Source organism: Dioscorea cayenensis, chromosome 16 (genome assembly GCF_009730915.1).
Source record: "Dioscorea cayenensis subsp. rotundata cultivar TDr96_F1 chromosome 16, TDr96_F1_v2_PseudoChromosome.rev07_lg8_w22 25.fasta, whole genome shotgun sequence".
NCBI lineage: Eukaryota > Viridiplantae > Streptophyta > Magnoliopsida > Dioscoreales > Dioscoreaceae > Dioscorea > Dioscorea cayenensis.
This window is the reverse complement of record NC_052486.1, coordinates 2,638,701-2,648,786: the sequence shown is the minus strand read 5'-3', so window position 1 is coordinate 2,648,786 and position 10,086 is coordinate 2,638,701. Positions and strand designations below refer to the sequence as shown.

The 10,086-nt window shown below is 32.1% G+C and overlaps 2 protein-coding genes across 2 annotated transcripts; one reads left to right on the top strand and one right to left on the bottom strand.

The window, feature by feature from the left end:
• Nucleotides 1-3,231: 3,231 nt before the first annotated feature.
• LOC120279238 (probable purine permease 5) lies at nt 3,232-7,111 on the top strand. Its single transcript, XM_039286111.1, is given in 3 exon segments — nt 3,232-3,278; nt 5,953-6,221; nt 6,223-7,111. Coding segments are annotated over 3 exon segments (1,107 nt in total). The 5' UTR covers nt 3,232-3,238; the 3' UTR covers nt 7,021-7,111.
• LOC120279239 (chorismate mutase 2) lies at nt 7,088-9,911 on the bottom strand. The gene is made up of 6 exons (XM_039286112.1): nt 9,772-9,911; nt 9,426-9,660; nt 7,971-8,057; nt 7,736-7,879; nt 7,576-7,668; nt 7,088-7,487 (listed from the first exon to the last, which is right to left on the bottom strand). Exons 1-6 carry the CDS (start codon nt 9,804-9,806, stop codon nt 7,239-7,241), a joined length of 843 nt encoding a protein of 280 aa, XP_039142046.1. The 5' UTR covers nt 9,807-9,911; the 3' UTR covers nt 7,088-7,238.
• Between the last annotated feature and the right edge of the window lie 175 nt (nt 9,912-10,086).

Genomic DNA, 10,086 nt, shown 5'->3' with positions numbered 1-10,086 from the left:
TTTTTTAAATTCAAAACGTATGAGTTTGAGTTTGCAGTTCAATTCTTTTATTGGATGGATGAGAAAGTATGGGTATGTCATCATTGTCTTATGTGCATATGTCCTTAATTGCATACATGTTTGTCAATATATGTAGAATTCATCAATTGTTGATGTTCGTAAGTTAGGAATAGGTAAAAAAAAAAATAGACTAATGAGTATATTAACATTGTTATAAAAATATGCTCAATACCATATCCTTTGGATTGAAAAGGAAAAGATTGTGATTGCCCCTGTTTCAATTATGATTTGAATGGTCTAGATTAAATAACTATGTATCCTTTTAATTTTGTAGTTGAAAATTAATAATAATAATAATAATAATAATAATAATTCAAACGGTAAAAGTTTCGGTGGGGATAATTTTGTGGTTGAAAACTCAATAAAAATATTAATATAATATCAATGGTAAAAGTTTCCGTGAGTCAAGCAATTAATTTTGAGTGGAAATATTTATTCAGCGTAAAATATTAATAAAAAAATATTAATATAAATAAATTACCAAAATTTTATGTGTTACATCATTATACACTAAATTTCATATAGATAGGAGAGTATATATAAAATAATTATAAATAAATATTGAAGAAAATTTTTTATTTGAGTTGCTTAAAATTTGATTTAATTAGTACAAATAAAAATTAAATATTTGAGTGGATTATAATATTAATATTAACAAATTTATTTTAGGAAAAATGTTGTAAATTATATGTCTAAGTGAATAAAAAAAGATATTTCTCCAAGAAATTTACTTTTTTATACATAACACAAATTTTTAGCATAATATAATTTTATTATATATTTTTTTCATAAGGTGTGCATGTATCTTAAGGTCAATGGTTGTGTTAATAATAAGAAAATTTACATTTTTATTATTATATAAAAAAATTGGTGGGAATAAGAGATGTTCGTCAGAATCAGGAATTTGATTCTCAATTTTCTGGTTGATAGTAATCTAATACCTCCCACTGAAAATTAATACTTTTATTTTATTTTATTTTATTTTATTTCTTTATTCATTTATTATTTTTATAATGATTCTTTATCAAAATTGTTTATTTTTATTTTCTTTATAAATAATTTCTCAATTGAACCTCCACCTTTATTAATTTCCATGAATTATTTTATATAAAATATTTTGACAATTTTTCATGTTAGATTCCCCTGTGTCCTTTATAAAATACATTTTCTATACAATTCTCCTCTCAAAAAACAAGAAACGCGTGAAAACATATATATATATATATATGAATAAATTTTCAAAATTTTGATAAATATGGGTATGTGTTTATGAATCTTAGCTTTAACATTAATTGGTGGCCGGTTTTTGATTTAAGTATTAATTGAGGTTTAATTAAAGAGGTGTGATTTGATTAATTAATGCTTATGAAATGGCGATGAGAATCAAAGAAGGAAAGGGTCAAGCAGATGCTTTAAGTTAATGCTTTTTGTTTGGATTATTTTGTCCTATAATTCATTAATTTGGTTCTTTTATTAGTTCAAATAATTCTTTGAATTAAATTTATAATTGTTAATATTTATTTATTTATTATATATTTTTATAAAATTCACCAAATCAATGCATATGTGGATGTTCAAAATTAAAGTGAAAAAAATGCCAAAAAATGTGACATTAAGTTATATTAACACTGAAAGTTATACATTTTAATAAAACTATTTCAGTTCCTTCTAGTTGTATAATATCTTCCTCTTTTTAACTTATATATTTATATTATAGTACTATTTTTTAATTATGTGAAAAATTGACATTGTGCATGCCATTTCAACAAAATTAATCATATTTATAACCAATAATTTTATATTAATATTTTTTTCACATTTACATTGATTTGATTCTTTTTTTTTAATATAAGTGAAAAAATTACAAAAATAATTAGTGAGATCTAAATTGAAAATTTATAAAAAAAAATTGAAAATTTATTCTCCTTAGTTAGAACTTCAACTTTTATGATACTATATATATATATATATGTATTCATAAAATTTGTAAATTACTTATCAACAATAAAAATATAGAAACAAGTATCATTTGTATAGGGGTATGTAAGTAATTTTCCTTCAAGGCATGCATGGACATGAAAGCAAAAAAAATCCCAATAATTAAGAAAACCTTCTATACTAAAAAATAATAATTTTTTTAACTTTTAGAAACCCAATTAAATATCATACATCCTAAAGTTAATTCTCGCTTTGATAATAACAGGACATGCACACTTTCAAAATTTTGTAGCCCTGATACTGTATAGTATTGTTCATTTACTATTTAGTATGATAAAATACTATACACTGGAGTCCCATAACGAGTCTCTTGTAAAAAGTTGTATTCTCCATTACTACAGAATTGCATGGTAAAAAATTTACCATCATAGATCATGATCTTTGATATATTATTTTTAGTATAGATAGCGGACTTTATTTTCTTCACATATTAGTTACTCATATATAGTAAATTTTTAGAAGATTATTAAGTCACTATAACCAGTGTACTTTTATATCTGTTTATTTTTTACACCTTTAACCGTGGAGGTGCTTGCCACCTATTTATTAAAAATAAAAAATATATATATTACACATCATTTTTAAGGCAGGTGCCTGTAAAAAGGAAACAATTAAAAAATAATAAAATCAAGTTGAGAGAGTGATATGGGTAAGTGCTTCTCACATGACCTCCAAAAGTGGTATCATATACAAACTGTGAAGAGTGGTTAAACAATCAAAGCCCAAACATTTCCCATTGGTCAATCATTAATAAAGAATAGTAATAATTATTATTATAATATTCATTTGAATATTTGGGAAATGACTCAATTATTTATGTGCCCAAAAAACATACCTTGCATATCCTAAGTTCTCCTAATCTGAATATTAATAATATATTTGATGAATTAATAAAGATAAATATTTTAATTAAAAAAACTCAAACTAAACTTTGATCACTTGATTGCATTTAATTAAGTTTGACTAATTAATATTTAAAATATCACTAAATTTCACCAACCAAAGTTGACTTAAAAAACCAATCTCAACCGCACATCTCACATCCCATCTAGAAAATCCAACCGTTTACTCGGTACGTGTGACGTGGATGCAATTTTTGTCTGCCACGTGGCACTCCAATCAAGTTGAGCTAAAAACCAAACCCTCAATTGTTAGCAAAAGAGAGAGAGAAAAAAAAGCCATGGATTTGGATGCTTCGCAGCACTCCAACACTCGCTCAGGTTACTAGTGAATCTCTGTTAATTCCTTGAAAAACTTGTTTTTTGATGCATTGATTCTCTGTTTTTTTGAGAAAAATGTTGGTTTGTACTTGAAATAGTTGTGGTTTGATTGCTTTTCATTTTTGATTTTGTGGTAGATTGTTGTGATTCTTGATGTTTAGGGTTTAGTGTTGTGTGTGAAGGATTTAAGGTTTGTGGATTGGGGATAATGGAATGGAAGAGTGAAGTTGTGCTATTTGGTGAGATATAATGGAGATTTGTATGCCATTTGGTGATGGAGAAGTTGTTGACATGGTGTATTCAAGGGAGTGTTTTAGGTGATTGGCAACAAGAAATTTGTGTAAATTTTTTATCGGCATTGATGTCTATGGAGTTCTAGTGTTAAGAAAAATCATAACTTGTATCGATATCCTTTGATAAAGATTTGTAAGTGCTTTTGTTATGTGTATCTTGATTTTAGATTTGATTGATACATGACCCAGTCATATAGTTTGTTGAAATTGCTTTTTTCTAAGGTTGATTTTGAGTGTTTATCATAAGGATGTTTTGGTGTCTTCTCAAATTGTGTGTTGGAGAACTTTTATCTTTACCCATTAGCATATATAGGTCAAATTGGCTGAACCATGTAAATGTAGTGTTTGTCTTTGTGTGTGCTTACTTGATGTGATGATATTGTCTTTACCAACTATAAAATTTGATATCTTTGGATGAAGATTTGCAAGTACTCTTGTTATGTGTATCTTGATGTTAGACCCAAGTGATACATGACTTAGTGATATAGTCAATTGAAATGCTTGTTCTAGGGCTTGAGCTTTTCTCTTTACCCATGGTATAGGTCAAATTGGCATAACCACATATAAGTACAGTATATGTCTTTGCATGTGCTTGCTTGATGTGATGGTATTTTTTTCCTTGAAAAGGTGGATAAACCACTTAGATTAATAAAATAGCGAGGAAAATAGTCCAAGCAAGAGGACAAGATTAGGAACATCAACATTAACACAAATAGGATCCACTATCTGTGCACGTACAACAGAAGGCACCGACACATAGAAACACACATGACGCGAAGAAGCCCTAAGCTCAGATGCGTGAGATCTTTACTCAGGGGGACTGGAAATGTGATTGTGTTTTTCTCTACCAACTTTGAGATTTGGTAGTATCTTGATATTTGACCTGATTAATTAGTGACCTGGCCCTGGGGTTGATTCTAATAAGTGTTCATTATTAAGGTGTTTCGCTGGCTTTGGCTTAAAAAATTCCTTCTACTTTTTCTCAAATTTCTTTTGTTTTTTTTGAACCCATGGATGTTTGGTCAAATTGGCCGAATCACTGTCTTTCTGTGTGAGTGCTTGCTTGATGTGATTGTGTTTTCTCTACCACCTCTGAAATTCAATGGTTGGAATTCTTCTTTAAAGCTTGTCATCTTTTTTTATCAAACAGTGAAATCCATATGAGCCATCATTTTTCTCCACCTAGACTTCAATGAAGTTTGCTTTTAAAAAAAAAAATCCCCTGAAAGTGTGTCAGCTTCTTTATAGAAAATTGGTGACCCTTCGATAATTTCCTCATCTCTTTTGAATTCTGAAATGATGAACCCCTTTTCAAGTAAATTATGAAAGGCTGTAAACCTTTTAGGATTTCTGATCCGAAATAACATAGCACAGTGTTTATTGCTAAATTGCAATGAAAGATTTAAATTTGTTGGATAATAAGGAAACCATATTTATCTGCAACCATGAAGGCAAATTTTTGGTGGCATGTTGCCTTTCTTTCAGGGAGAACTATATATATCATTGTGTTATGTATATTATCTCCTCTATAATTGTTATAATTATTGAATTGGTTGTTTAAATGGAATCAATTTATGATTGTGAAGAAATCCACTTTGGTTTCTCCCTGCAGAACATTTAGTGGAAATTTACTTACATCATGGATAATTTTTAAGATTGATACTTTTAATATATATATTGTCATATATTTAGCTTTATGTATCCATGAACTTGAATATGACTTATGCTTTATTCTTTTCAATGAGCTTACATATATTGCTATAGCACCCTAATCATGCCCTGCGAAAAGATAAGTTCCACTTTTATTGATCTTTCTTCATAGTGATTGTCTGTTATAAATCATGGTAAATGAAAACCTTTCACCGTATTTTATATCCTTGAGCTTCTTCTATCATATTATCTAGCAAAAATTATTCATAATCCCCACCCTATGATTCTGCTAATCCCCTTTTCTTCTTCTCTGAAAATGCAGATATTCTTTGTTGATATATTTACCATTCTTGTAGAAGTAATTCTATCACCTTTATCTGAGCTTCACTTTTTCTTTCTTCAATCTAATCAGCTTCTTGACTTTTTTTATTTTTATTTTTATTTTTATTTTTTAACTTTTCATGACAAGGAATACTCTCCTGTTTCAACTCTTCTTCGACACTTTGATGTCATTTCGATAAGAACAATTAGAAAAAGGATGCCTGTTCTTTTTGACATTCATTAAGAGCTATGTAACTTACAATGAAAAATGGGAAATTAAATTAAATCCAATCAAACTATTCTTGTCTGCTACTCTGTGATCTATACAATAAAATACAATTACCAACATTACTACATTCTATTAAATGTTTATTTTCTCTAATTCTAGTGTTTGTTTTGGTTCAACTCAGGAACAACATTGGAGGAGTCAAGGCCTGCATTGTCATGGCAGGGCCAAATTACTGCATTTGCAAACTTAGTTTGGGAAACATACAAAAAGAAACCGATCTCTTACTGGATTCAACTGTTTCTAAGCAGCAGTGCAATGCTAACCGCTTTTCCGGCTTCCAGCCTCTTGTCCCGCCTCTATTTCGCCGATGGTGGCAAGAGCAAATGGATTATTTCATGGACAGCAGTCGCCGGTTGGCCCCTAACTGCACTGTTCTTGATCCCAGTGTACTTTCTTCGGCAAAGTATCACCAACTCCTCTAACTCTTAAACTCCTACTTTGGTACATTGTATTAGGCTTCCTCAGTGCAGCTGATAACCTTATGTTCGCGTGGGCATACGCCTATCTTCCAGCATCGACAGCTTCACTCTTGGCATCGACTTCACTTGTTTTCTCGGCTTTATTTGGATATTTCATCGTAAAGAATCAACTGAACCTTTCTTCTATAAATGCCATTGTCCTCATCACCATTGGTGCAGTCATCATTGCTTTAGATTCATCGTCAGACAGATTCCCTGGCATCTCAAAGACTCAGTACAATCTAGGCTTCCTCTGGGACATCCTGGGCTCGGCACTGCACGGTCTTATCTTTGCATTGTCCGAGCTTGTCTTCATGAAACTTTTAGGTAGGAGATCATTTCACGTCGTGCTGGAACAGCAAGTCATGGTATCATTTTTTGGGTTTGTATTCACAACCATTGGCCTTGTTATAAACAACGATTTCAACGGGATGAGGTTAGAAGCAAGCAGTTTCAAGCATGGCGGAGGTTCATACTCTATGGTTATCATTTGGGCCACAATCACATTTCAACTCGGGATTCTCGGAAGCGTCGCGATTCTCTTCCTGTCTTCAACTGTATTGGCTGGTGTTCTGAATGCAGTAAGAGTTCCACTTACCAGCATTGCAGCAGTAATTCTTTTTCATGATCCCATGAGTAGTTTCAAGATTATATCACTGATTCTCACTGTCTGGGGCTTTGGATCATATATTGTTGGCCATTCTTCTTCCTCTTCTAGCAAAGCTCCATAGCTCTGTAATTCTCCATGTATTGTAATCATATTCATATATTCAACATAAATGTCAAAGAATTAGCAAATGCAAGAGTATTTTTATTTCATTATCCCAAGAATAAAATTCTACACATTGTCGGCTATGACAACGAACGGGATGAATACATATATATATATATATATATATATACTGATTTGCTGATTCTTGAGAGCCTGTTTTATAAGTAAACATGAGAATCAATCAAGACGGCGGAGAAGGTACTCAACTTCAACAACCTTGGTGAGAGGGATCACCCATTCGGAGTAGAGTCGCCCAACCACTGACGGATCGACCTTACATTTGGGCTCACCGTCAAAATCGGTGCTATTATTTTTGTCATTTAAGGTCACATCCTGCCCGAACACCTTGGCCTTCTTCTCCACCCTTTTCTTGACCATTTCTTCAACACTCTCAAAGGTTAACAACTTCATCAAAAAGTTCCTATCCTGTCGATGATTAAAACGAGAACAATATGATGAGCTTAAGGTTACAATTCGGAACAATGTTATCCAATTGAGTTAACAATATAATGACCTTAGCTCGAATTGCAGGACTATAATCTTGTGGAGCATCACTAAATTTCACTTCAGCCACCTGCCTTCCATAATGGATTCTGCGGGAGAGCACCTGCCCGAACCAAATATTGTTCACAACTAGTACTTGAGAAAAATGAAGCTGTTGGTTATATTCATACCTGCAAACACACGAGATCGGCAGCTGCTGCCGATACATAATCACCATCATCACCCTCTGAAGCAATCAACGGAAGTAGTTTTTTGAAATACATGTCCCAGATGTCCTTGCTCACATTAACTGATGCAGCTGCTGGGTACAAAACCTAAGGTCGATGCAACAGAAATGTTAGAATGGTATAGCTAATACATTGTTGTTTGTCTTGCTAGATGTCAGGTCAAAAAATTAACATGAACCTGAGTGTAGTTAAAAGCTGGCACAAATGGAGATGCCAGGTCATCAGCGAAAAAGGGTATTTCTTCTGGGTTTTGATACCGTCCAAGCTGTAAAACATACAAAGCATTTAGACCTCTACCATGTATATTTAATATAAATATAGAAAAAACAGTCATATAGAATGAATTTATAAACATCAGTTGATCAAAAGGAGTACACATTCACAATTCAACAAACTATAAATCCACATGGGTCCACTGCATTTTGGAAAGGCTAGAATTTATGAAGATATATGTTGATATAATGCAGTCTCTGAGCCACCCATTGAACAAAGAAAAGGAGATAGTTTGGCTCTTAATAATCGGTCCTATGCTGCAGGCCAAAGTATAGCTACGTGGCTCATCAACCACATTAAATTTATAAAGAATTTGAATAAATTAAATATGCTGCCAAGTCAACAAATCATTATAACTCAGTTAGAAAAGGAAAAAAATCAAAATTATATTCTCAGTGCTCTAAATTTATATTGTAGATATGATAAAGGAAACCAGAGCTGCAAGTTCCCTTGTATATATTACGAGCACGATCCAAAATCATGATAACATATAGTTACACGAATATTTATTAGAGAGATTTATGGAATCAATAGAAACATCCACTACTGGCAATCTGTGGGTCACCTATTGCTGAGAAGTCAAAATAATTCACCGGATTGATTCCATAAATTTTCAAAAAACCTCCTATTTATGAGTCTAAAATTATATGCTTTGAACTCTATCAACCGAAAATATCACAAGGCTGCATCTTGATTGAATGACTAGTTTATGAGCCAGCAGCAGAATCTCCACACACCAAAGGATGGTTCATACACAGAAACACACATCTCAATTCACATAAATCATCCAAAAATGAAGTCCAAATATAATTCTTAAAACAAGAAAATTGATTAAAAAAATCAAGCTTGCATACAAACAAGAAAGACAAAAATGCAGGCCAAGCCTGGTTTAATAAAGCATTTCTCAAGCGATCACAAGAAAGTGGGGTAAATGCAAAGCCATTAGTGAACAAGAATCCAAATAGTCACAAAACATTCAAACATTAACCTCTGATCCTAAATTTTCAAGTATCATAATATACACAACTAAAACATAGGAACTTGCTTGCATTTTCCTCATCTTTCACTTGTTTTAGAACCTATAACTTACTAAGTTGTAAATTTTTCCTCCATTTCTTCATATACACTCAGAAAACAATTGAGCATTAACCACTAACCCAAATTTATCAAGTATCATAATATACAGAACTACAAGAATGGAACTTGCTCACATTTTCCTCACCATTCACTAATTTTCAATCCTATACCTGTTCCATCACTAAAATTCATCTAATATTTTCACTTTTTCCCTCTATTTCTTCATACACAAGCAAAGCAAACAAGAAAACGAATTCAAAAGAGAACCAGAAAAAGATCCCACCTTTGCCTCGATAACCTCAGTTTCTCTAACGAAAACCTCAGCAATGGATCTCTCTCCATGCCCTCTATGATTCCCCAAATACGAAGCATCATACGCATGGGAATTCAGAGGAAATCTAGCCCTCTCAATGAGGGCAAAAACAATCGAATCCTCAATCCGAACAAGAGTATCTCTCACTAATTCAAGTGACAGCGTCTTCAATGGATCATCACAGCAAGAGGACTCCGGCAAAGGTCTAGCAAAAGAGGAAGAGATAAAACTCAAATCCGAGAAGAAGAAGAACGAAAACAACAACAACAAGACAAGAGAGGTAGCCATGAAGAGGTGGAGAGATGGAGAGAGAGACCTGGAGGAGTTCTTATGGAGGATTTGGTACGCCATTGAAGACTTTTTCTTCGATGCTTTTTAGGGTTCTTCGGGGTCTGACTTCGATCGAGGGTTTCAGAGAGGAAAGAAAGGCTCTGATTTCGAATTTTTGATTTTTTTTTTTTTGGGTTTTTAGAAAAAAATTGTTTTAAATTTCGCTGTTTGACGATAACGGACATCAACGGTTGTCGTTTTTTTGTCGTGTTATGGCAATAGAACAGCATTGCTGGTTTAAGGACAAATGAAAACATGACACGTGGACAATATAACAAATAAATGAATATTTCAAACACTG